At 62.5% G+C, this 26334-nt stretch overlaps 2 protein-coding genes across 7 annotated transcripts in view; one reads left to right on the top strand and one right to left on the bottom strand.

The window, feature by feature from the left end:
* Positions 1 to 3536: 3536 nt before the first annotated feature.
* Positions 3537 to 26334, top strand: part of CBFA2T3 (CBFA2/RUNX1 partner transcriptional co-repressor 3) — a 31676-nt gene continuing 8878 nt past the window's right edge. The window contains exons 1-3 of one of the 5 annotated variants that reach the window (XM_055726725.1): positions 3537 to 3921; positions 23769 to 23915; positions 25345 to 25422. In XM_055726725.1, the coding sequence (XP_055582700.1) occupies positions 23795 to 23915; positions 25345 to 25422 (199 nt within the window). In that variant the 5' untranslated portion in view covers positions 3537 to 3921; positions 23769 to 23794. Of the gene's footprint in view, positions 3922 to 12589; positions 12898 to 23768; positions 23916 to 25344; positions 25423 to 26334 lie in introns of those variants that run through there. The other 4 variants (XM_055726724.1, XM_055726727.1, XM_055726726.1 and 1 more) reach the window with 4 other exon arrangements.
* Positions 12904 to 23762, bottom strand: LOC129737355 (uncharacterized). 2 transcript variants are annotated; one of them, XM_055726729.1, is made up of 2 exons: positions 13596 to 23762; positions 12904 to 13160 (listed from the first exon to the last, which is right to left on the bottom strand). In XM_055726729.1, exon 1 carries the CDS (start codon positions 15508 to 15510, stop codon positions 14368 to 14370), a length of 1143 nt encoding a protein of 380 aa, XP_055582704.1. In that variant the 5' UTR covers positions 15511 to 23762; the 3' UTR covers positions 12904 to 13160; positions 13596 to 14367. The 2 variants fall into 2 exon arrangements, with proteins under 2 accessions (XP_055582704.1, XP_055582705.1); XM_055726730.1 differs by having other exon boundaries at positions 13787 to 23762.

Raw genomic sequence — 26334 nt, 5'->3', positions numbered from 1 at the left:
CTCGGGGGCGCTTGTGCCCAGGGCACAGAGCTCGGCACCCCGGCTGGGAACCGCGCATCCCCACGGCTGGCAACGGCCGTTCTGCTCCTCTCTCCTCCTCCCCCCCTCTCTCCCTTTCTGAAAATTGATAATTAACCTTTTGTCCATGGGGCTGTTGTGTTTATTTGGTGCAGGCGGCTGCAGGGCGCTGATATGGAAATCGCAGCCGGCAAGCAGCTCCCCGTCCTCCCGCAATCTGCAGCCTCGCACAGCCGTTGGGCAGAGATAAGCAGGTGCTTATTCACAGCCCCGCAGCTGCCTGTGAGGGCAGCCCTACCTGATCACTCCAATCTCAGTGAAAAACTACTTGAGGTTGGGCTGCCGTGATGGAGAGAGCCGATAGGGACCGCGCCAGACAGCTCCCCCGGCTCCCCAGCTTCGCCTCGCCCGCGCCTCCTGCCTCCCTCTGCCCGCGTCCTCTCCGCTCCCTCCGTCTCCCTGCTCTGTCTTCCCTCTTATCTCCCTCTCCACATCCCTTTGATTTCTTTTTTCTTTTTTTTTTTTTTTTTCTTCCCTTAAAGAATTTGTCTTTGTGTTTCATGTGAACTCTCAGCGGCTCCCATCTCCCCGCCTTGGCCGCCACTCTCCTTCCCATCCCTGGCTCTTGCCTTCGCTCCCGCATCCACATTTCCCCAGCGCAGAAGAGGCAGATTTGGACACGGCTGTATGAAAGCCCCATCCCAGCCGCACAACTGCCGGCAGCCAGCACCGTGCCTCCCACCGGCCCAAAAGGCAGCGCCTGCTTTGGGAGGCGATGGTCTCGGTTTTGGTTCCGGCAGCTGCCGGTGGCGCTTTGCTCACGGGTCATTGCTGCCGCTTCCTTTGCCCTCGGCGTTCCCCGTGCCAGGGCGGCTGCATCACCCGCGGAGGGCAAGGGAGCGACAGCGGGGTGCTGCAGGGAGCGGGGCACCTGGGCAGGGGCAGCGCACGGGGCCGAGGGGGGGCTCGCCAGGGCATTCCCCGGCACCGGAGAAACATGCCATGCCGAGCACAGGGCTGGCCTGGCCCCGGTAAGTGCGAAGGCGGACAGTGGGTGTCACGGTGGGGCCCCGGCTGCTCCCCTGGGGCTTTCTGCCTTCCTGCTGCCCTCTTGCTCTGAGTATGGGGGTGGTGGGAGCCCGTCCCGCTTCTCCTTTACTGGGGGGAAGTTTCTGCTTGGCCGCAAACGTCTGGCTCTGATTCAGAGAGAAACTGGCTGGGGTGCCAGCAAGCTCCCCAGAGGGTGGGCAGGAGGGGGCTCACCTGCGTCAGGGCAGACTCCATGCCCTCAGGGGTTCCCCCCCGGCTGAGCCAGACCCTGGAACCCCAGGGGTTCCCCCTATGCTGAGCCAGAACCCAGGACCTCAGGGGTTCCCTCCATGCCAGAGCTGACCCCAGGGGTTACCCCCATGCTGAGCCAGACCCTGACACCCCGGGGGTTCTCCTTATGCCAGAGCAGACCCCAGGACCTCAGATGTTCCTCCCATGCTGAGCCAAACCCTGGCATCCCAGAAGTTCCCTCCATGCCAGAGCAGACCCCATGCCCACAGGGGTTCCCCCCATGCTGGGGCATTCCCCAGCCCCTGGCAGCCTGTTGCCACTGACGCAGGGTGCCTGCAGCTGCCCAGGCAGGTGCTCACCTGTTTGCCTGCAGAGAAAACCCTCCCTGCAGGTGACATGGGGACACACACAGCTGAATGGGATTTCTCTGGCTGGCCCTGAAACCCTCCAGTTTTGACTTGCTGCCCCGGGACGCTCCCCGGGAGCAGCTGCTCCCATTTAAACTCCCGTGCACTTTCTGTCTCCCATTGCAGCCGAGCCTGCCCCTCGCTGCAGGGCAGCTTGGCAGAACCCCGAGGCGATGATGCAGAGCCCACCTGGGCCTGCAGCCACCCATCCCACCAGAAATAAAAAGGAAAGAGGCAAGAGCATGAAACACAGATGGAACCCCCACCAAAAGCTCTGCCAGTCCTCAGTCCACGTGGCTGGGCTGCTCTGCCCTTGCTGGTGCATCTCCAGGGCGCATAGGATGGAGCTGGGATCTCCCAGTATCAACGGCACACAGGATGAGGGTCTATGGCAGAGGCTCACTGCAGCTACCGTGTCTCCCCTCGAGTGCGCAGCCCTGGCTGTGGTGTGGGCTGTGGTTTGGAGCCATGTGGTCCTTTCCCCTAGCACATTGGCCCTGTGCCGGGGGTTCCCCTCACCTCCCTGCAGCACCCAGACCGTGCCTGCCATCCCGTGGGGCCCTGGCTGTACCCAGAGGGCAGAGATGTTGCCAACCATGCTGGTGACACCCCACTTTGCTCCACTCTGTCCCACAGCCTGTGCCCCCGCAGCACAGCACCCCTGCGCCCCCGTGCTCTGGGACCCTCATCCCCACTTACACCCCACTGTCCCTTTCCTGTCCTCCCCCCTGGGAGCCCCAGGCTGGGGGCATGAAGCGGGGAGCCCCGGGTACCATCTGTGGGAGCCCAGGTGGCCGCCGAGACGTGCCATCTGCTCAGCCACCTTCAGGGACTGTGCAGGCGCTGCTGTATTTTTAGGACACGTTTCCTCCCTCCCACCTGCAGCCCAGAGCCGCCTTTCGGTTTTCTAACAAGTTGTTTCTCTCGCTGGTGGCTGTTGGGGAGCTTGAGCTGTGGCGCTGGGGGGTGGGTGGGGGTGGCCTGGAGCCTGCAGGGACGGGCTGCAAAGCGGGGGTCTGTACTGGCCAGGGGTGTTAGCCCGAGTGCTGAGCAGCCCAGGGCGATGCCTGGAGCCAGGCCGGTGCAGCGAGCCTGCCTGGCTCAAGCACAGCACCAATGCTGCAGCTGCAATTCAGGGGACGTCCTCATCCCCAAGGCTGTCCCCATGCAGAGGTGCCAGCAGGTTGTAGGGCTGCAGCAAGGAGGGGAGCCCTCCACGTTGCAGCATGCTGGTTGCACCAGGCTGCACCGTGCTGGCTGTGGTGTGCTACACAGCAGGGGCTGTGCTGCACCGGGCTGCACCACGCTGTGCTGCTGCTACCCCCGTGTTGCACCGGCCATGCTGTGCCGGCTGCACCATACTGCACTGCGTTTCCCACGCTGTCCTGCACCATGCTGTGGTGCATCCTGCCGACCGTGCCATGCTGGGCTGCGTCATGCTGGCTGTGCCACAGCGGCTTGCCAGCGCAGTGCTGCAACTTGACAGCCACACCGTGCCGTGCCATGCCACACCGTGCTGGCTGTGCTGTGCCGTGCCGCATGGTGCTGCCTGTGCTAAGCTGCACCCTTGACAGCCCTGCCGTGCTGCACCACACTGGTCCTGCCACGCCATGCTGCACCACACTGCCCATGCCAAGGTGCACTGTGCCAGCTGTGCCATACCACGCCACACTGTGCTGGTCCTGCCGTGCCATGCTGCATGGTGCTGCCTGTGCCAAGCTGCACCGCACCAGCCCCTTTTGCAGCAAGGAAGTGAAGCCGGTGCGAAGGGGAAGTTGTTGGAAAGTCAGACCGGAATGGCTGATAGGGAAGGCAGAGCTGGGCTTGGTCGCAGATGGTTCCTGTTGGGGAAGGACACGGGCGCAGCTGCCCAGCCTCCCCCCACCCGCTGCATTATCACTGCCCGGCAGCTGTTCACCTTCCCCCTCGCCATGGGACACAGCTCTGCTGCCACCCCGGCCTCATCCGTCACATGAACGGCCCTCGCAGCGGGGCAGGCACCAAGCTGGCAGGATACCCCGTGCCCTGCCGGTGCTCAGCATCTCCCTCCCCGGCGCGGCTCCTGCACCAACACGTGGGAGCAGGCTGGCTGCACTGGCCCCTGCAAGGCTCACAGCACTGGGGCACTGACACCCATTCTCTGGGATCCCCGGGGGACCCCCCAAGCCGGACAGCCACCCATCCTGGCCCAGGGCAGCAGGCAGGACTGGCCAAGGTAAGGCTGAGGCAGAGGTGGGAGGAAGGTGGCTGGTGGCCGTGGCTGTGCCATGTGCCATGCCATGATGCAGGTGACTCACCCCAATGTCAAATGCAGCCTCGGGTGGGCAGGTGCTCCCTGAGGGTGGCACGTGGCCAATGCCCATCGGTGCATCCCCATGCACTGGCACCATGGGGCACCATGGGCTTGCTGTCGCAGGGACCCATTCAGAACCTGCTCTGCAATTAACCTTTCCATAATGAGTAATCAGCCAGGATTATGTTTTATTTACAGGGTTTCAATGCTGTTTTTATTGGGTGTTTTCGTTCATTCTGGGGTCAGCAGCTCCCATGTGCGTCAGAAGCACGTTCTCGTGCTCGCTCCCTGGCAGCGGCCAGATCCTGCATGCACCAGGTTGGTGCCATAGGGTCAGGATCCGACCCCATGGGTTTTCCAGGTGCTGCTGTTTGCTTGCAGTGTGGCAGCATTGAGGCTTCGCAGGGCCAGGGAATCCTACAGCCCTGTGCCAGAGCATCCCCCTGGCAACGGTGTGGCCATGCACAGGGCAAGGGGTATCCCACAGCCCAGCCTCGGCCAGGGGGGCGGTCACAGTTCTGGGGGGGCCCAGGGCGCTCCTGCTGGGTCAATGCCCAGCACAGGACAGGAAAGCGGCTGCCGGCTGAGTCACCGGCATTAATCTGCCCTGAGTGAACAATAGTGGCCCTCTGCCTCACTTCCCCTCACACATCCCTCTCCCCAGCGGCACCATGCTCCGGCCACAGCTCCCTTCCCCGCTGCCCAGTCCTGACACCCACCCCAAGAGTTGGGGATGTGGTGAGGACAGGCTCCAGGGCAGAGTCTGTGGTACGCCCTGGGTGCTGCATCCATTGTGCCATGCTGGTTTGTCGTGGATGGGAGCTGTGCTGGGGTCCCTGTCCCCAGGTCTGCCACTCGTGGCAAGGTCTGGTGCACCCCCAGTGAGGGCTACCCACCGACAAGGTGCCGGGGGCTGGGTGGGCACAGCACTGCTGTGGCGGCCCGCTGGGCACCGTTGGCCAGGAGGCTGCAGTGAGGGGAGTCGTGCAGATTGCTGCGGGCTTGCTGAGCTGCCGGTTAGGCTCTTGGCAGGAGAAATGTTTATTTTGTTGGCTGAATATCTCTGCAAACTTCCTGATTTCCTTGTGGCCGGTGAGGCAGCGATAGGGCTGGCGAGGCCGTTGCCTGCCCCACGCTCCAGCTTCAGCGCGGAGAGCTGTTATCTCTGATGAGCAGCGGGCAGGGAAGAGGTGGAGAAAGGGAAATGAAATACAACAGAGGTGGCACATTTTTTGCTCTTGATAACAAGCCCTGCTTTTAGCCTGGGAACTGGGAAACGATGCAGGTGGCCAGAGACAGCCACAACGTCCCCCACTGCTGCAGCGCATCTGGACCTCGTAACGAATCCCAGACCTCCCCGCTGCGAGGCTGCGTCTCCCCACGCATGGCATGGCACACATCGCAGCCTCCCTGCTGCCGGAGCCTGGTGTCGGGGTATTTTGGCCCCGGGGGAGTTGTGAAAGCAGCCCCAGGGCTTTGCTCCCAGGCTGAGCCCTGTGCTGGAGCAAAGGCAGGCTGTGCTGCTCCACCTCCTGCTAGCTCCGATTGATTTTTGCAGGGATGTGAGGTGTTGGAAGTGCAATGCAAGCTAATTAAATTCCCATCGTTAAAGAGCCCCGTGCAGGCGGTTGCAGCCTGTGGGATGGGGAGGGCTGTCAAGCAGCCAGGAGCCCCATGGTTTTGGGGGGAGAAAGGGAGTGTGAACCCACTGTTAACGTCACTGGAGCTGCTCGCCAGGCAAGGGACAGGGAGCGTGGCTGTGGTGCCATAGCAGGGCTGAGAGATGCTCTTGTGTCCCCAGACTTCGACATTGCAGGGAGGTCTCACATGTCCCAGGTGGTGTTAGGGGCCAAGCCTTGATGACGTGGCTCTTGAGGCTCAGCACCACCATTCCCCTTGCCCAGCCCTGCAAAGAGGAGCAGTGCCATGGACAGGGGACCTCCCAAGGTGAGGGACTAAAGGAGCCATGGTGGGGGACATGGCTCATCCAGCATACTGTGCTCACCAGGGCAGCTCGGAGGATTTTACTCAGCATCTCCCAGATAAATCCTGCTGGCCAAGGCTGAGGCTGGCAGGACTTGCTGACAGTGCTGCTGCCTGGCACTTCTCCCATGGGGATGCCACCAGCACCCTAAAGCATCGGCTCCCAGAGGCAGGGCAGTATGTGGCTATCTCCACCTTGCAATTAGAACACTTTCCAGACTCTCTGTGGCAAAGAAAATCTGGAAACTTGGCTCCCAGCAGCCCCAAAACCTTAAAGCACCCAGAGGAATGGTGCCGTATCCCAGAGTCTCCTGGTGTTTAAGCCAATCCGGTGATTTTTCGGATCCTGCGGCACAGGGCAGGCAGAGATGATAAGCAGTAGGGGCTGGTTTCCCTTTGAGTGCCATGAAGCAGGAATGAATCTGTCAGCAAGGAAAACAGGATTTTTTTTTTTCTTTTAATGGAAGATGCATTTTTTCCTTTTCTTTATGGAAGTTGTGGGAAAGCCACAAAGCCCCTGAGTCTGCTTCCTGGTGGCAACGGCTAGGGGGGCTGCTCCTTCCAGCCCTCAGCCGAGGAAGCGAGGGGCCAGGGCAGCTGTGGGATGGGTGACCCCGAGTCGGGGGATCCCCACGAGTGGGCACAGAGGGAAGCCAGGCAGAAACGAACCCCCTTTCTTCAGAAAGGCTGGCGAGCGGCACTTCCTGCCGAGCAGATGTCACCGCAGCGGATGCAGCTGCAGCGGGTGATAGCCAGCGGGCAGGCGAGCTGTCTTCCCTGGCTGCTGGCTCCCCACCAGCCCCTTATCTCCCCCATGCATTCCCTGATGAATTAACGCACAGAGAGGTGCAGTGCCAGCCAGGGCTCTTGCTGCAAGCAAAATGCCAAGGGAAGAACGCCTGGGGCTGCAGCTGGCTCCCGGCACTTGCTCTGGGCTGGGTTTAGGCACTGAGATTGAGGCCACCATGTCTGTGCACGCAGCCAGGGCAATGGGACCATCTGTGGTCACGCTGACCCTTCCCAGCCTGGCAGCTCCCTGCCTCGAGCACGGCATCCCCACTGGGATGCTCTGAGCAAATGGGTCCCCAGTCAAAATGGGAATCCCACCAGTGACGTGGAGCTTTGCTTCACTATGGCTGCTCGTGAGCACCTGGCCCCACACTGTCCCCAAGCTCTGCTCAGCGCTGTGCCAGGCAGGCACCCCTGGCAAGGCCACATCTAGTGAGGACCGCAGAGAGGCACGCGGAGATGGATGCTCTGCTCCCCAGGAGGGAACACATAGAGACTGAGAAACCCAGATGGACAGACAGACTCACTGGGGGTGACACAGGAAACCTGTGGCACACCAGGCACTGAGTGCCTGCACGGCTCGGTGCCTTCACCTCCAGACAAGCCTCCTGCGACAGCCGAGCCGTAGCAGGACCCCCAGCATGGTGTGGCAGAGGGGCTGCGGGTGTCCACGGGTGCTGCCCACTGCAGGGCAGGTCTGCGTGGCTGCCGGTATGCCGGCGAGGGGATGACTCACCAGTGCGGTGAGGGGGAAGGTGTGATAAACCAACACCGTGGGCTTTTTTAAAAAGCCTGAGGCTTGCGAAGGGGGGACGCAGCCTGAATAGCAATCAGCTCTTCCAGGCACGCTAGGAAAGAATGGGGCTGAGCAAGAGCCCAGGTTGCAAGAGCTCAGGGAGAGCCGGGGAGAAGGGGGACAATACGGTGCTGGCAGGAGGCAGAGTGAGGGGCTGAGCGAGAGCTGAGGGGAGAGAAATGGTGGGTCAGCACTGATGGTTGGGCACCCATGAGGTGTGAAAAGGGACCCAAACACCGTGGTGGCTGCAAAGGCACAAGTGGGGCATGGCATTGGGGCTGCCCTGGTGGTGGCAGCAGCTGGCAGCACCCACCACGTTGCCCCCGGCCCACGTGCGCAGCTCCGATAGCGGGCAGGGGTCATGTGTGTGGCCAGATACAGGGCCCGGATGGCATGTGGTGGTGACCGTTTCCTGCGAGGCTTGGTGCCAGTTGCCCTCATCCACCCTCACTGAGCACCTTATCTGCTGGCATGCACCACGCCAGGCCCTGGTGGCCCCCTTCGCCCCCAGGCCATGCCCTGGGGAGCTCCTTTGCCTGGGGCAGGTCCTTGGCACATCCCCAAGCTGCCCCACTGCAGCCTTTCCCCACACACACCCAGCAGGGATGGAGGACATCCCTCCTCACTGTGGATTGGCCAGCACCCACCAGCAGAAGTGGTGGGTGATGGTACCCACACCCTCCTGTGGGACTGAGGCACCCGTGGGGGCGGCGCTGGCAGCAGCAGGCAGGGCAGGCAGCGGTGGCCACTGGGCAGGATGCTCAGCGGCAAGAGATGCTGGCTCCTCAAAACAAAGGGAGCGGGAATTGCCATAACATGTGCAGTTAATCCCCTGGCTGTTGCACGCTGTGCCATCAATCACGCGCTGGCGTGACCCACACCGAGTCATTGCAGGAGTTTCCATCCTCTGACGGGTGGGAACCCGGCGGGGCCCCATCCTGCCCCGGCTCCAGATTTGCCGGGGGAAGGATTGCCAGGCCCTGCACTGGGACGGATCCAGGCAGGCTATCGAGCCCTGGCAGGCACTTATCTCTCAGCCCGGCCGTTGCTTTCCTGCCGCAGCGGAGAGGGGCCACCGGATCTGGGGCCAGCAGCTCTGCCAACATGGGGCTGCTCCCATCGCCTGCCCCGCTGTGCCACATCTGCCCCATGCACCCAGGAAGCTGAGAGATGGGGGCTGTTTCCCCGCCAACACTGACCCCAGGGATGCCAGACACCCCCTGAATCCCCATCCGTGGGACCTACGCGTGTGGTGGACACCCATGGAGCACATTGCAGCACCCAGCTGGCAGCCACCAGCCCTGGCTGGGCAGGGAGAAGGCTGGGAGGTGGTGGGTACGAAAGGGTTAAGCCGGGGAAGTTTGCTCACTCTAGGCAATGATTTAAACCAGACAGAAAGGTTCTGTCATCCATCACGCTAACAGCCAGATCATTGTGTTTTAAAGTGTCTGTAATTGCAGCAATACAGAGACTGGGAGAAAGATAAAGGCTGGGAAGATGCAAATGCAGAGGGGAAGCACCAGCCCCTGCAGCCAGCAGGGAGAAACCGGGGGAGCCCTGGGGCCAGCCCTCCCCACGGCTGGCTGAGCAGGGACATGGGTGGGGACAGCCATGGGGACAGCCAGAGGGTGGCACAGGTGTCCTCCTGCTTGGCCCAGCTCCCCTATGGCACAGGGAGGGTGCTGGGGAATCCCCACTGCAGATGGGAGCACCCACAAAGCACCGCAGGGAAACAAAACGAGGGACCAGCACAGGCAGGGAAGGGTCCAGAGCAGGTGCTGGACTCGGTCTGCTTGGCTCCAAATATTACTTCTATATGACCTTTATCTTGTGGCAGCTTATTTATCCCCGGCTTAGCGCTAAGTGGCACTTGTCTCCCCATCTCCTCCCTGTCAGGATCTAGGGATCCTCCGGGGACAATGTACAAAGGATGGTGAGATCCCACCCAAAGCAGCACTTGTCTCCTCATCTCCTCCCTGTCCGGATCTAGGGATCCCCACCCCCCCACCCCGGGGACAATGTACAAAGGATGGTGAGATCCCACCCAAAGCGTGCAAGGAGGTGGCCACAGCCATGGCCACGGGTGCCTGGGCTTTGCCCCAGTGGCCAAGGTCACGTGCGAGCACACCGGCAGGGAATTATTAACATTCAGACGAGGCCCGCTGAATAAAGCGAGCTAACACAAATGTTTATTTTCACAGTAGTGAATTATGACTTCAATAGACCAAAATTACAGGCTGTGTGCACAGAATAGAAACGAAGCGGACCCTGCCACCCAAACGCCGCCAGGGGAGTTGTGGCATGGCTCCCTCCTGCCCATGCTGTCCCCTGCGGGTCACGGAGCTGACGCCCGCCTGGCTCCATCTGCTTTTGCTGCAAAGACCCTGTGGCGTCGGGCAAGGCAGCGCCCAGCCAGCAGGTATTTGGTAGCATCCTGCAGCTACGCTCCACATTAACCAGGAGATGGAGAAGTTGTGGCTTTTCCAGGCAGGTTGCCGTGAGGTGCCCTAGGCCAGGGTGATGGCAGGTCAGCAGGGACAGTTCGGTCACCGCTGGGGTCCGTCTGGGCTCATGGCACAGCCCTAGCTGGGTATTTTGCAGGCAGGTTTAGCAACGTATTCAATGGCTTGAACTGCATCAGGGTGGATGTGTGGGACAGCCAGTTCAGCTGAGAGCATGGTCACCCCGACGGTCAGGTTCCTGCTCCCCTGGCGAGCAGCCAGAGCCCAAAGGAGCTCTGTGCTTGCACCCCAGAAGTGTGGGGCTCTGCCTTGGGAGCATCCTCGGGTTGCCTCAGTGATGGCTGGTGCGTCTCAATGCGCGCGCCAGCAGAGGACTGCACCACGCACCGCACACCGCGTGTCCAACTGCACACGCACTGCCAGCATTTGCATGTGCCAGCCGGTGCCGCCTATGCAAAGCTGGGGGGGTGGCGGGGCGTGCGTGCAGCTGTGCACAGGGGCGGATTTTCCTCTGCTGCTCATGGGCCCTTGCCAGTGGGGCCATGACATTCACGCACAAGAGGCTCCTCGAGAAAGGTCCCATAGGGAATGAGAGCAGTGCAGGCAGGGGCAGGAACGGGGACAAGCCCAGTGCTTCAGGCTGGGAAGGGCAGGCAGGGCAGGCAGGCGGTGCATGCACGGTGTGTGATGCTGCCCAGACGCTGCGCAGCGTGCACACACTGTGCTGACTGGTGTAGGATACAAATGCTACCGAGACTCAGGTCCCACAGCTCAGGCAGTGCAAGAGCATGGCAAAGACCCCTGCCGTGGGCATGCAAAACCCGAGCTGGAGGTCGGGATGGCTGAGAGCAGGGGTGGAAGGGGATGGGTCAGGGTGCTGCAGTGGGGTGACATCGGGGGAGCTTGGCTGTGGCCATGCAGTGATCATTTACTGGCCATGCAATGGTCATGCAGTGGCCATGCAGCATTCACGTAGCGGCCGTGCAACAGCCATGTGGTGCCAATACAGTGACCACACAGTGGTGGTGCATTGGTCATGCCAGGGCCATTCACTGGCTGTACAGCAGCCATGCAGCGGCGGTGCCACCCAACACTCAGGCAGCAGTTGTGCAACAGCCATGCAGCAGTGACTTGCTGCCTGGCAGAGCTGCCATGGTCCCCGGCGCCCAAGCACTGGGGAGCGAGCAAGGATGAGTAATACAACAACCATACGGGCGGCAAAGGCTCCGCACAGCAACTCGCAGAGGGAAGGCAGCTGCCAAACAGAGTAATTACGCAAAGAGGCAGGGCCTCGGCGCACAGGGAAATTAGCAGGGCTTGTGTTACCCGGCGCACAAGCTTCGTAGTAGGACTTGGGCGGGCAGGGGGGGATTTTTAGTGGTCCCCCCGCAGCTGGCACAGGGTGTGCAGGAAGGGCATGCCGGGGACCTGGCATGGGCAGGCAGCGCACTGAATGCATGGGTGCCGTGCACCGCTGTGGTGGGAGGGCCCTGCTGGCATTCCCGCGGTGCCAGTGCCACGCAGCTGCCCTAGGGAGCCCTGCCGAGGCCAAGTGGGGTGGGGGGCACCCCAAGGCCTGGCCAGGAGGGGCACATGGACCACTGAGGGCTGTGCCCATGGGGCTTGCAGCTGCTTGTGTGACTACTCCTGCTGCATACCCCAGCCCTCGGGCCTCTGGAGAGGGAAGCAACCACACTCCCAGCCCCCCACAGCCCCCCTGCAAACACCCCCACCTCACTCCAGCCTTTGCAAGTCGCAGTTCCAGCGCCTAGACTGTTCCCACGGCCCCAGACAAGCCCTGGCCCCATCCCCTCATAGTACCCACATCTCATGCAAACAACTCCTGGCCCCTTGCAGGCCCCCCCCGGACTTATGCAGCCCCCCTCCCCTGCAGCCCCCCTCCCCCAGCTTTGCAACCCTCAGTCTTCAGCACCGCCAACCCCTTGCAAACCCCAAGTGTTTTGCAAACCCCAGTCCCCTGCTGCCCCCAGGGCCCACGTACCCCCTGCACGGCTCTCTGGTCCCAGGCAGTCCTCAGGCCCCGTGCAGCCGCCAGTGTTGTGCAGCCCCTCCATGTCCCCGTGCAGCCCCCCTGGTGCCAGGCAGCCTCGCATGTCTCTGTGCAGCCTCCCGGTGCCAGGTAGCCCCCCGTCTCCCCGTGCAGTCCCCCGGCACCACGACCCCCCCCCATACCCCCGTGCAGTCCCCCGGCACCATGACCCTCCCCCCCATACCCCCGTGGAGCCCCCCGATGCCGTGCCCCCCGCCATGTCCCCGCGCAGCCCCGTCTCCCTGCGCAGCCGGCGCCCCCTCCCCGGGCCGCGCACCCCGGGGCCCCGCTCCGGTGGCGGCGGCGGCGGCGGGGCGCCCCCTGCCGGGCGCGGTGGAGGCGCCGTCTAAGGCAGCGGCGCGGGCGGGCGGCGCTCACTCCGGGGCGGGCGGGCGGCGCGGCGGCAGCGGCGGGCGCTGCGGGCGGCCCGGCCCGGCACGGAGCGCGGCCGCGGGCGCCCCATGGCCGCGACGCGGCGCCGGAGGATGCGCCGCCGGGCAGCGCGTAGGGGGTGAACCGGCCCCGCGGATTTACGGGCTTCTCCGCCCCCGCCCTCCCCCGCTTCTCCGGTGCCACCCCTCCGGGGGGGGGGAAGCGCCCCGACCCCCGGGCTGGCGGCCCCCGGTGGCCCCGGGCGCGGCGAGCGGCGGCGGGCAGGTGCCGGGGGCAGCCGCCGCCGCGGGGCCGCGCTCCGCCCGCGCCGGCCTTAACCGGGCCGGGGCCGCCGCCGCCGCCGCCGGGGGCCGCTGCCGGCTCTGCCCGCTCCTGCCGGCCCCTGTCTTGGGACTTACCTCACGCCTCCGCCACACCTCAGGACGGTAAGTGCCGTCCGCGGGCGGGAGCGGGGACCGGGAGGCTCCCGGTTCCCGGCGGGGCTGCGGAGAAGGGCTGGAGGTGCTCTCGGTGCGCAGGGCACGGGGATGCTGCCGGTGCCCGGGGGATGCTCTCGGCGCGCAGGCGACGGAGATGCTGCCGGTGCCCGGGGGATGCTCTCGGTGCGCAGGGGACGGGGATGCTGCCTGTGCCCGGGGGATGCTCTCGGTGCGCAGGGGACGGGGATGCTGCCGCTGCCCGGGTGAGGCTGCCGGTGCGCAGGAGTCCGGGATGCTGCCGCTGCCCGGGGGGGCAGCGCCGTCCCCGAGCACGGCCACCCCCAGGGCGCGCAGCGGCGGAGCGGGGCAGGGCGAGCGGGCACCGGAGCCGCCGTCTGTCCGTGTGGCGGGCAGCGCCGGGAGCGGCTCCTCCAGCACAGGCGGGCCCGGAGCGGGGTTGCCGCCACCGGGGGCGCCGCTCACGCAGGGGCGGCGGGATGTGCACCCCGCTCCCCGCCCCGCACCCGGCAGCCGCTTACCGAGAGCCGGGGTGGCCCAGCTACCCGGGGAACCTACGCGAGTGTGCGCTCCCCCCCGCACCTTCCCCGCAGCAAACCCTCCCCACTCGTGGCTCCCGACTTCTGCCCGGCAGGAGAAGTCGCTTTCATCCCTGCAACCCTCCTCCTCCTCCTCGGACCACCAACCCGCCGGCTCCACATCCTGCTCTGGCCGCCACCGATTCCAAGATGTAGCCACGTTTCGTGGCGAGGAGGAGCTGATCCACTCGGGAGAGTTTGAGGGAGGAAACCCAGGGCTGCTCGGTGAAGTTACAGCTGCGGCAACGTAATTCTGTGTTTACATGCAAGGACACAGGGGCCGTGCAGGGGACACGCACCGTGTCCTGGCGTGTGCCGGGGAACAGGTTTTTGGATGCGGTTTTGGGAAGGAAGGTTGACTTGGGGAGCCTCCAGCTCTCCGCTCCAGCGCTGCCCTGCTTCTGATCCTCGCAGCCATTAATCACTGTCCAGCTCTTGCTTTCCCTTCAGAATTGCATTAAGCGGCGTTTGCTGGCACGCCTGGCTGCCCGCTCCGGCCTGCCTTGGGTAAGGGGATGCTGTCGGCGTAGCGATGGAGCGAGGCTGGCACCGTGGCTGGCACCACGCTCCTCCGTGGCTCCTCCGTGGCTCCTCCGTGGTGCTGGGGCCGGGGCACGGCCAGCTCTCCCCATCACTCCGCCGCGCAGCCCTCGCTGCTGGATGGTGCCTTCGGACACTGCAGAGCATTTCTCTGGTTAAACGCACCTTTTGTTGGATTTCCCCCCACCCCCCACCCCATTAGCCAAGAAAAACTTTGCAACTTTCCTTCGCTTTTGGAGAGGAGCTGCTGCTGCTGCTGGGTTTCATTTTGTTTTTTTAATTTGAGGTCACGTGCATGTTGACAGTGTCTTTGAATCTAAGCGATGGTCTCATCTCTAGCTTAGAGCTTTTGAGCTCTTCCCTCTGTTGTTTTCTCTCTGTTCAGGAACAAAGAGATTTTTCTGCCTTTAATTAAAAGGAATATTAATTCTCCGCTCCTTTGTCGAGCAACTTGAAGACACTCTGCAAACATCCGTCTGCTCGGCACCGCAGCGGGGTGAGCTCTGCTATGGTATGGGGCATGGAGATACGGGGGAACCATCCCAAAACCCCACAGCAAGCGCGGAGCAGCGGGCGGGGAGGATAGAATGCTGACAGCCCTGGTGCCCGCGGTCCTCGGGTGAGGAGCCCTGCGGGGCCAAGCTGCCACCCAGGACAGGTGCTTGGTGCTTGGCTTTCCGGCGGCATATAAGGCAGGTCCCCCGTGCAGAGCATTTCCACGCAGGGAGGAATTTTGAGTGTTGCTTTTGCTGTGGCTGGGAACACAAGTGGAGATGAACTTGGCTATGCAAAGGGGTTTTTCCCTGCCTGCTGCCTCCCAGCAGGCCTTGTCGGTGTCCACGCTGGCAGGTAAGGTTTTATCTGGTGATGGCCACGTCGGGTTTGTTTTGTTTGAAAAACATGTGACTGCAGATGTTGGCTTGTAGAGAGGGAAAGCCAAGATGCGTGGGGCTGAGAGGCTGCTCCCCTGTGGTGCTGGGTGCTGGCACGGGGTGGGTGCTGTGTTTGGGCAGGGTGGCACTGAGGCCTCATGTGGGTGCCGGATTTGCATCTTACATCTGGAACTTCCAGAGTGCAGGATGGAAAATACTGCGATGCTCAGCCCAGCTTTGAGCAGCCCCCCAGCCTCTGCCCGTTGCTGCGGCATGCTCAGCACCACCAGGTCAGGGGCAGCCCTGTGGGCACAGCTGGGGTGGGCTGCCCGCCGCCAGCATGCCAGTGAGGGGGCTCTGGCAGGTCCCACACGGGGACACGGGCTGGCAGATCTCTGCTGATGTCCCCCATGTCCCTTCCCTGGATTTCTGCTTCTGAGCATGGTTGTTTGCACGCATGGAAAACCCCAGGCAGGATCCGGGCAGCGTGGCTGCACAGCGTCCGGCTTTGCCATGGAAATGGGGTCTCGGCTCCACTGGCTGCCGGCAGCCGGCTTAAATCCCGGGCAGTCGGGAGGCAGCTCGGCTCTCTGACCATGGCCGTGCAGCATCCCCTGCCCCGCGGCTGCCTGGGGAAGGGGTGCAGGGTGCTGCGGGACCCCCCGGCAGGAGAAGCACCCCCTAAATGTCTGTTATTACATCTCCTAATGGGAGTCAGCGGATTGCCGGTGAGCCAACCAGGGCTGCCAGTGAGGCATGCACCAGTGCTGGCAGTGGGGCAGGGAGCTGGCCCACCCCAGGGGACACACACCAGCCTCTGCCACCGGCACCAGCACTACTTCTGCCCCTGGCCAGACCAGCACAGCTGCAGTGTGCACAAGGTTTTGGGCAGATCATGGCCTGATCCTCCAAATGGAGCTGCCTGGGCCCTGGGAAGGAGCTGAGCTTGGTGCAAAGTTGGGCTTAAATGCTGCTGCTGGGGTCGAGGGGGCGTGAGTTGGATGCTGCAGCTCTGGCCAGTGCTTTCCAAGCTGGACCATGGGCAGGAGCTGGGTTTAGCTGTCCCACCAGGCTGGGGACAAGGGGGTTCCCCATGTGGGGACCCATCCTAGCAAGCTTTGTGCTGGCCGGTACGGGGTGAGTCCAGGCTGGTAGCACAGAGGAGAACCCTCCTGCCCGGGTGCCGCTGGCGTTAGTGCCATTGCCCAGTTCAGGATTTATTTTTAGATTTCCTGAAGCTTGTTTTCTGCCGTCCCTCCCAGCACGCTCAGGCTCCCCAGGGGCAACCCCACCTTGACAAGCCCGCAGCTTTCCTTCGGAAGATGCTGACCAATGTTTCCAGAAAACATCCAAGGGATTTCCTGTTTATTTTGCAAAATTCTCATTAATATTTTTTCTTGTGGTATTTGATTCAACCTCACATGGGCAAAATCGCCTTGAAATGTAGCCCGTGGGTAAAAAATAGACAAAGAGTCGGTAATGCAGCAGCCCCAAGGCTGTGGGGATGCACGGCTGGATCCAGCACCACCATGAAGCCGTTACCATCCTGGTGGCTGTGGAGCAGGATCCGGCCCAGGTTCCCTGGGGAGCCAGCAGTGCCTCAGCATTCCCACGCTGCAGGGACCTCGCAGGGAGCTCCCCACCAGCGCTGGTGTCTGGAGCGGGATGTTTTCCTTTCCCCAGCCTCTCTCTGCCTCCAGAATGCCCCGAGTCCCCTGGCTGCTTGTGCCACTTGTCCCCACTCCAGCTATCCAGGCCACCTTTGGGGCTGAGTGTCCCTGTGCACATGGCTGGGTGGCTGCAAAAACTGGGGCGTTTTAGCCTGAACCTCTCCCTGCCTTCAAACAGCATTCGGCTCCGCAGCTGGGGCATCGGGCTGGTTTTGGGGTGCTCCTTTGGCAATGCATTGGTGGATCAGTTGCCCTTCCTGTGTGGCCGCCACCATGATGCACCCACAGCCCTTCTTGCACCAAGGAAGTGGTTTGCAGCCAAGATGTGGGTGCTTTCCAGGTGGGGAGCAGCTTGGCCAGCACTGCTGGTGGGGTCAGCCCCAGCCCTGTGCCGCCAGGCGTGCTGGGCTGGCCACAGCACTCAGTTTACTTATGGTGTTTAGTCAGTATATTGAATTTCCAGGAGTGTAAGGCAGCTGGGGAGCCAGGGGGAAGTGTGTGCATGCCCACCTCCCCTTGCTGCCCCGGGAGCTGTTGGTGGGACAGGTCAGACGGTAGCACCAGGCGCAATGCTGCAGGCAGCATTTGCAGCAGATGCTGTGTCCCGGCTGGTGAGCTTGGCAGGGGTTGTTGGCCATCCTGCCGCTCCTCCAGCACCAGTGGGTTAGGGGAACCCCCCAGGCCAACCCTTTGCATGGGGAGACCCCAATTCGCAGCCCCTTTCCATGCTGGCTGGCCACGTCGCCGCCAGCCACTGTTGACTCACAAGCTCCAATGTCGAGTCCCAGGGCTGAGCCTGAGATGCTTTTACAGGCAAGGCTGAAATGCACAAAATGTTCGACTTGTAAAATATGTAGCGTGAGAAAATAGCCTTTTCTGCTTTCCTCCTCGCTGCCGCCGCTCCCCTGCCCCATCTGCTTGCTTGGAAAGCTTCCCACAGCTGGGGGGGCGAGGGGCTGACGGCGCCCGGGGTCCCTCGGCAATCGCCGCTGGCCCAGTTTGGGGACGGCATCCACCCCGTGCTGCTGTGTCTACATAGAGGCGTTGCCCCTCGGCAGCAGGAGAGCTCCTGGGGGCATCACAGCTGCCTCGAGGATGCTTTTGGTCCATGAGGATGTTGTCCGCATGAAGCCTCCTCCATCCTCCCCGTGCGCTTTGGTGTCCTGAGGTTTCTCTCCCCCAGGATACGTTTTGAGAGCAAACGCGGGGGCTGGTGCTGGGAAAGCCAGGCAGGCTGTGCAGCGGTCGCTGCCGACACAGGGGATGAGACGGGCAGCACTGGCGCATCCCACGGGGCCCAGGGTTTCCGAAACGGGGTGGTGCAGCACTTCTCGGGAGGGTGCCGGGAAATACCCCTGCGAGGCACCCGGCAGCACCCGGCTGGGCTGGCAGGGAGCCGCCACGCCGGAGCTGGCCACGAGCCACAGTTTTCACCAGCCACCTTAATCCATCATTATCTGGGCACATTTCGGATCCTTGCCAAGAGCAAGGTGGGAAGGGGGGGTTGTGAGCATGCTTTCCCTATTCCCCTGCCATCCTTTTTGCTGCCTGTGTGTAATTAACAGAGTAATTAAAAACAGGATGAGTTAATTGGTATTCATTTATGTGGCAGATGTTTTTAATTGAGATACGAAACAATTTACCTGTTTACATAAACAATAGCAAATGAAGGCTTGTAAAACAGAGAGGGCGCTTTTATTTTTTTGGCTTTGTTGTTGTTGTTGTTGTTTTGAGGAAAATCAAACCCATCTCCATCCTCCCCGGCTACGCTGGGGTGAGCGGGGAGCTGGCTGGCACTGCCGGTGTGGAGCTGAGGCAGCGGGTTTGGGTCCTTGGGCTTGAGAACTGGGGTTTGTTGGGCTTGGGGTGCACGGGGAAGCCTGGCTCCGGGTGGTGATGTCCCACAAGGAGCCATGCTGTCACTGCTGCGCTGAGGGAGCTGGAAAGGGGACTGGGCATCCAGGTCCCTGCTGGCAGCCGCTGCCCCGGAGCTGAGCGGGGAGCTTTGCCCATGGTGCATCCAGCAGCGCCGGACATCCCTGGGATGCTGGCCCGGTGCAGGCAGCGCGGCCGGGGGCTGCTCACGTGTCAGGGCTGTGGGGAAAGCAAAGCAAATCAGGATGTATCTGAGCATAGTGAAGCCTGCTTTGGTCCTGGTGTTGGATGGGTGGGAACATCCCAGCCCGGGCCAGCGGTGTGGAACCTGTCCCGTGGGCAAGGCAAGGATGGCAGGGACAAAGGCTGGCTCACCGACCAGCGCAAAGGGCTGTCACAGTGGTGCAAGGATGGCAGGTCCTGCTCAACTGAGCAGCCAAATTAAATGGCAGGGGCAATGCCCAACTTTGTGGGCTGGTTGGCACGGCACGGCCACCCACGCTGGGCCAGGCAGCCACCACCCTGCCAGCTGGAGGAGCAGGGCAGAGCAGACTTGTGCCACTCGAGGCATGAGCATCCTTGTGAGGATCCCTGGGATCCCTGACTGCAGGCAGAGTGCAGGCAGGGCCTGGGTTCCTGCAGGGCTGGGCACGGCAGACACCTGAGCATGACGTGGCATTGCCAGCACTCCCCTGGTACCACCGGCGCTCCCCTGGCACCGTTGGGCACATCTGCATCCCACCATCCTTGCGGCAGCCTTTACCCGCGGCGAGAGCTCCCTGTGGTGGAGCTCCCCATGCTGACACACGGGCCAACACCTCCCTGGGCCCGGAGCTGGCCAAAGCCGGGTTTATTTACATCTTGTGCCGAGGATTTAATTAATTTGATTTCCTTTTAAATGGCTTCATTTGCACTGACGAGTGCTGGGGTTTGGATAGCTCCTTGCTAGCCTGGCTCCCCAAAATATGTATATGGAACACCCTGGCAATGGGTGCCCAGGAGTGCCAGGGGTGCGCAGCATCCCTTCAGCATCCCACAGCCGCTCTCTTGCTCTCTCCCCCTCCACATGCAGCTGGGGATGAGCCACCTCCAAGCTGCCTGCTGTCACCTACCCCATCATCCCGGTGAGGGGATCAGGATGGGTGCAGGGTGCACGTGGCCAGTGCTGCTGCCTGGCTGCCGGCGCTGCACACTTCCCTAACGTGCTCCAGCTGGGACAGCTCGGTCCTTCGCCATCTTATCGGGGAGTTGTTCTTGGCCCGGTGGCAGCAGCAGCTGAGGAGCAGGAATGCTTGCTTGCCTTTGTTTCAGAGGCAGCCTGGCTTAAGAGACGTCACCTCCAGCATCTGGATTTCATTTGTGGCCATTTGGAGAGCATGATGGATGCTGGTCTTTTAATTCCCTTTTAACCCCTTCCTCACATGGGAAGCTTCGTCTGGCCTGGGAGAGGAGGGCTGCAGGAAGCCAGAGCTTTCCAATCGCCACAGCCAGGGCAGCTCCCTGCCCTCACCATCACCCTCCCTGGGGAGGTGGTGAGGAGAGCAGCCAGCCTGTGTGCTGGCTGTCATGGGGCTCACTCTGGGGCTGGCACAGCTCTACCACCACCTCCAGCTACTCCCTGAACAGGCATCCTAGGCTGGGGCACAGCCTACAGCAGCGGGACGGGCTCCCCGGGGCCCTGGGAAGCAGCAGGCAGCATGCTGGGCTGGCTGCTGGCCCCCATTCCTCAGGCTGCAGGGTGCCGTGCAGAGGTGCCTGCTGGGTGCACAGCTATAGGATGCCATGTGGTGGTGCCTACTGGAGTACTCAGCTGCACAGTGCTGTGCATTGTTGCCCATTGGTGTGCCTGCCTGTGTGATGCTGCGCGTCGGTGCCCACTGGTGTGCCCGGCTGTGTGGTGCTGTGTGTTGGTGCCTGCCAGCGTGCACAGCTGTGTGGCGCTACATGTTGGTCCTGCCAGCGTGCGCAGTTGCACCATGCCACATGCACAGCCGTACAGTGCCATGCATTGGTGCTTTCCGGCACCCGACACTGCCTGCTGGGGAGCACACAGCTGAGCAGACCCCCGGCCCCAGCTCTGGCGAGAGGCAGGGGACCAGCTAGCATCAATGCACAAGCCAGGGCAAGCAATTCAGGGCTTGCCGGTGCCCAGCGGGGTCACAAACCCCAACCCCTGTGGCACCACCGGGGCAGCACAGGGCTGGGTGCCATGGGCAAGCCGGGGCCAAGCCAGGCTTGATCAGCCGGTAGCATCCACGCTGGTGTGTCATCACCTCTGTGGGGACCGCTGGTGTGTCATCACCCCTGTGGGAACCGTGCCCGGACCAGTGTGCAGGGGGTTAAACCCTCTGGTGTGACAAATGGGGGTCTCAGGGTCGTGCGGGGGTGTACGAGAGGTCCGGCATCCACTGGCCCCGGGAGGCAGGGTGGGGGACACCCACTCCTGCCAGCCAAGGAGAAAATACTAATCCTTTTATTTTTATATTATTACTTATTCATCTGGGCTGCACAGGCCTAATGGAAACCAGATGGAGGAAAACAGACACAGCCCCGAGCGGCTGGGACAAATTACCCCAAAGAAAGAAAAAAAAAAAAGAGAGACAGAAGAAAAAAAACATTCCAGCAGAGTTTGAGTCATGTTGGGGAATTATTGTTTGGAGGCACTGCCAGAGGGCTGCCCCCCAAAACCCCTTTCGCCCACCACCAAGCTTGCCCCATCCTGCAGAGGACCTGGGCTGGTGCCCCGGTCTGGCTGGATCCCGCGGCCGTCCCGGGCTCTGTTCGCTTTGGGCACTGAGAAATCCCATCGGGTTTGAGCCGTCCCTCATCCCCGTGCCCACATGGTGGTGTTTGCATTGCAGACATTGGGGAAAATTTATGACTTAGAGAAAAAAAAAAAAGAAGGAAAAGACAAGAGAAAACACAGCCAGGCCCCGTTTCCCTGGGTGCTTGCTCAGCTTCATGGAAACTTTCGTCTCAATGGGAAGCTGTGGAAAAATTGTGTTGGTGCCAGAATGAGTGTGTCCAAGTTTTCCCCTTGGCATGGGCATGTGTACGGAGTCAGGAGACTGAGGGGGACAAGGATGGGGGTGAGGATGCAGACAGGGATGGGGATACAGGGAGGGATGGTGTCAGGGATGCAGGCAGGGATGCAGACAGGGACAGTGCCACAGGCAGGGATGGGGACACAGGCAGGGACCATGCGGGGGATGCAGGCAGGGGGGAACATCTTGCAAGCTGCAGCCTCCTCCCTCTTGCAAGCAGCAGCAGAGCCCAACCCACGGGCGCAGCCCCTCCGCACTGGGAGCTGCACAGGCTGGTGCAGGTGCACTTACCTGGGCAAGCTGCCACGCTGTCCCCAAGCTGCTGTGGCTTGTCCCCATGCCCGGTGGCTGTTGCGTGGAGAGCCAGGGCCTGCACATGGGTGGCTGCAGTGTTGCAGACGTGAAGAGCATGTTGCGATGCCTCACTGCACTGTGCTCTCTATGTGATGCCAGCCAGCACCCAGCAATGCAAACCTGGGTTCAGAGGGGGCAAGAAGGGCGACGGGGTGGCAGTGGTGCCCACGCAGAGCCCTGCATCACGGGGAGGTGCTGGCCCTGCCTGCTGCGGGCGGAAGCTGGCAAGCAGTGGCAATGCAGGCTGTGCTTTGCCGAGCTGGGTAGCAGGCGATGCCTGGGGGATGCTGAGCCCAGGAGGGATCATGTGGACACCTGGCAGATCAAGGTGCTGCGGCTGCGCAGATGCAGCCACCCAGTCTGGGTCGTGCTCTGTGCACGCTCATGGCTGGTCGTCTGCCGTCAGCACTGGATCCTGCTCCACTGATTGATAGGAGAAGCCTGGAGGAGCCTTGCCCAGAGATGGGCATTTCCATGAAAATGAAAATATATGTTTTTCAAAACATACCATTTATTTTGGCAGGCCTGTAAGGAAACAGTTGTTTTATGGGGAGGGATGCTGCTTGGTCTTGGGGTTTCTCCTATGGCTGCAGTGGGAGAAGAGAACAAGGAAAGAGATACTGGAGTGTGCACATCCAGGCGGCTGCAGGATTACGGTGTGCTATGGGCAGGGAGGGATGCTCCCCTGTGCTGGAGCTGTCTGGAGGATGCTGTGGGACCATGATGGTGACTGCCCAAGATTTTGGCCCTTGTCACTGGCTCTCCCATCCATCCCCTGGTCCTCTGTGCATGGCATCAGCTGTGGTATAAGCCCCGATAACATCTTGCTCAGGATGAGGCTCCAGTTTTATTTAGCCTGGACAATGTGCTCTTGCAGGGTTCAATTAATCTCACAACAGTTGCGGCGGATTAAGCATGCATATTAGATTAGTGTTTACCAGCCTTGCCTGGTGGGAAGCGTGCTGGGGCGCAGCGGGGACCCCGGGGCCGGGGGGCAGCCGTGGTGGCTGCTTCCTTCTTTGGCTGGGGCCGACGGCAGCAGCGGCATGGGCTCCGGGTGTCCTGACAGATCACTGCAGCTGCCCACATTTGCGGCCACCCATCACCGCCAGCACAGCAGCCGTGGGGCCGAAAGCTTGCACTGGGGCTGCCACCACCATCTACAGGGGACAGCGCTGGCATGGTTCCCCTGGGGATGCTGCCACTGCCTGCTCTTTGGGGTTGTCGGTGCAGGGCACTGGGAGGGAGGCAGCAATGCCTACAGGGAGCCCAGCGCGGTGATGGCAGGGAGCCCTGCGCTCCCCCCTTTGCAGGATCTGGCGCCTCGCAGGGCTCCTTGGGGCTGCAGGGGGACAGCACGTGGGTGCTGTCATCGCTGCTGCCACCGAGCACCAGCCGTAAGGAACCCACGATTTACTGCCTGTGCATAATCCCTGCCTGGGATTACGGCAGCCCCGCGCAGAGCTGCTGGGGACAGCAAGGGGTTAGTGGGCTGCCAGGACTCTCCAGACGAGGGCAGGTACCTGCTGGCAGGAGGGTGCCAGTATGTGACAGCGGTAGCTTTGCAGGGACACACACGCTACGCTGTTTGTGTGCTGGGCTGGGCTGTGCCCTGTGTGGGGCAGAGTGATGTCCTGCCCTGTCCCTACCACCCTGCATCCATGCCAGGCCCCGGGCACCGTCCCCAGTGTTATGCGGCTGCACGTGAGGTCGGTCACCATCCCTATTGTCCTGCAGGCATACAGGACACCAGCCACTGTCTCTGCCCAGGGTGAGGGCTGCTGCCGTCCTGCTGGGGAGCAGAGACATCCAGGCCAGCCCGAGGGTCCCAAGGGTCCCCTCTGCCCCCAGCCCAACCACCATTGGGAGGGGAAGGTGGCGCTGCCCGGCAGACCCTGCTCACCGCCCCATGCCCTCTCCCTGCAGATAACGCGGAGACGTGGGCCGCCACCATGCCCGACTCGCCAGCCGACGTGAAGACACAGTCCAGGTCCACGCCGCCCAGCATGCCTCCGCCGCCGCCAGCTGTCACCCAGGGAGCCACACGCCATCCCTCCTTCACAGCAAACACCAGTGAGTACTGGGCAGGGATGGGGATGGGGAAGGGATGCCAGGCAGGGAGGCTGCCCAGCTCCGTTCGCCTCCAGGTCACACGCTGCACCCGGGACCAGCAGCGTCCTCAGACCCTGGCACGGTGCTCGGTGCTGGCTGTGCTGTGGGGTGCCATTACCCAGCCTTGCGCTGGAGAAGGTCTTTGGGCTGCACATCCCAAAGCCCCAGCTCATGCATGTGGCTGCAGGCAGCACCATGGCACTGCCCGTCACCAGCAGTGCCCTGCAAGGTGCTTGGGGATGGGGACATCCTGGTCTCCTGCCACACGGTCACTGAACAGTGGCACAGAGCAGTGCGTGGCCCCAGGTGCTCTCACCCGCAGCAAGGCGACTGGAGGATGCTGTGGGCTGGGGGAGTCCCCGCGAGTCAGAGCTGGCCCCGTTGCAGGTCCTGGGCATGTGGGGACCCAGCTGCCCATGCGTGTGGCATGCAGCTGTGGCAGGGCGGTGTCACAGCCAGCTGCTGTGGCAGGGACCTCCTTCCCCAGCCCAGGCCATGGTGCTGATGGCATCAGAGGACTCGGTGGGGACTCGAGGTCTGAGTCCTCAGCCTCTGTAGCATCACTGAACTGGGGGAGCCCCAACATGCTGGCTGCACCAGTGGCACATGGGCTCACTCCACACCTGCAGGGCTTGCACCAGGTATCGGTCCCTGTGCTGGTGTCACCGACGTGGCACATGGCCAGGCAAGGCACACGCGGGGCAGGGGCCAAGGCTGGTCTCCCCAGCAGGAGTGGCAGCGGCCATTGTGAGCGGTGGCTCCAGCTCCGCCGAGATGTATCCCAGTCAGGCACATGTGCGTGCAAGGATTCTGCTCGGAGCTGCGTCTTGCTTAGAAACCCCAGCAGGGAAGAAAACACCTCTGAAACAGCCCCCCAGCAGCGGCGCTCCCTGCGGCAGCCCTGCCACCCTCCTGGCCAGGTGCTCTCGAAGCAGAAAGCAGCTCGTGCAGGGCTGCGCGTTAGGGGTTCTGTTTTCTAATCCGAACCCTGCGGCAGATGTGGCATCCTGGGTTCAGCTCGGTGCAGGACACGGGGCTGGGGGTGCAGGCAGCCCCTCTGCTGCGGCTCGGCCCTGAGCACAACGGTGTTTTGGTTGGTTTTGTTCTCGGGGAAGTGTCGTGAAGCTCCCCCTGTGCTGGGGCTGTGCAGGGGTGGCCCCAAAACGTGGGGAGCGCGTTAGGCAGCCGAGCAGCCCCTGATCTCTCCATCTGGCTGCAGTGGGATGCAGGGACCTGGCTCCATCCCCAGCACACCTGGGTGCAGGCAACTTTGCCCGTGGCACACGTGCCCCCACCGTGCCCACCGTCAAGGAGTGTTTCCTGCAGGGACCCCCGGCTGAGAGCTGCCCCCTCTGCTCTCTCATCATAGCGTGTTTTATTTTGCTTGCAGATCGAGACGCTGGCCCTCCGACGTTTCTGCCTCGCGGCCGTTTTCATGGTTGCTTGAAATGGTCGATGGTCTGTCTTTGTAAGTAAAATGAAGCATCCGCTCTCATGAGAGACCCGAGCCGCAGCCACAGCCCCCCCAGCAGGCACAGGGTCCGGCGGGGGGCACGGTACCGCCGGGGGGGAGCTTGGGCAGGGTGTGCTCCCCCGTGCCAGCCCCTCGCCCTGCCCCAGCAGGTCACGGGCATGTGAACCCCGGCCCCGGCTGAGGGACATGTGTGGCGTCTAACTTAGTAACACACCTGTCGCGGGAATAAAAGCAGTTGTGGCTGCTGGGTTATTTTCGGCACCTCTTTAGCGGGCGGCTGATACTGCCCAGCCGTAGAGCGAGCGGGAGCCTGCCCAGGCAGGCAGGGCAGGCAAGGCGGCACAGGCACCGCAAGGTTAGTGCGATCCCAGGAGCCGGGTGCCCGGTGCGCCGCGGGGAGAGGCGCGGTGCATGCCCGGGTGCCGTGGAGCAGCGTGCGGTCGGGAGATGGGGTGATGCGTGCCGTGCCCGTGCTGGCTGCCGAAAGGTCCCTGCACTCGCATGCTCTGCACAGAGGGCTGGCGCAGGAGCGAGGGGCCTGCTGTGCCACCCGTTGGCACCACCAGGTGTCCCCGCCTTGGGTCCCCTGGCATGGGGTGTTCCAGGCAGCTCCTGTCCCCCCCGCCTGGGCAGCGGGGCCTGAGGTGCCAGCGTGCTGCAGGCCAGGCTGAGCTCCATGGGAAATGGCTCGTGGCTTCTCCCTGGGGGGTGCTGAGCAGCTCCCAGAGGGGCAGGATGGAGTCCCGTATCTTGGCTACCTTGAGCACTGGGGAGCAGGATCAGGCCCTCGCTGCGCTGGGGCATGCACTGCATCCCATCCCTCCCTACAGCCCCTCACAGCACCGGGGACCAGTCCAGGGTGTGGCCCCAGAGATGCAGCAGTATCCTGAAGCCTCCTGGGGGATG

Source organism: Falco cherrug, chromosome 14, assembly GCF_023634085.1.
Source record: "Falco cherrug isolate bFalChe1 chromosome 14, bFalChe1.pri, whole genome shotgun sequence".
In the NCBI taxonomy this organism is placed as follows: Eukaryota; Metazoa; Chordata; class Aves; order Falconiformes; family Falconidae; genus Falco; species Falco cherrug.
The sequence above is the reverse complement of the archived record's forward strand: the minus strand, read 5'-3'. Positions and strand labels throughout refer to the sequence as shown.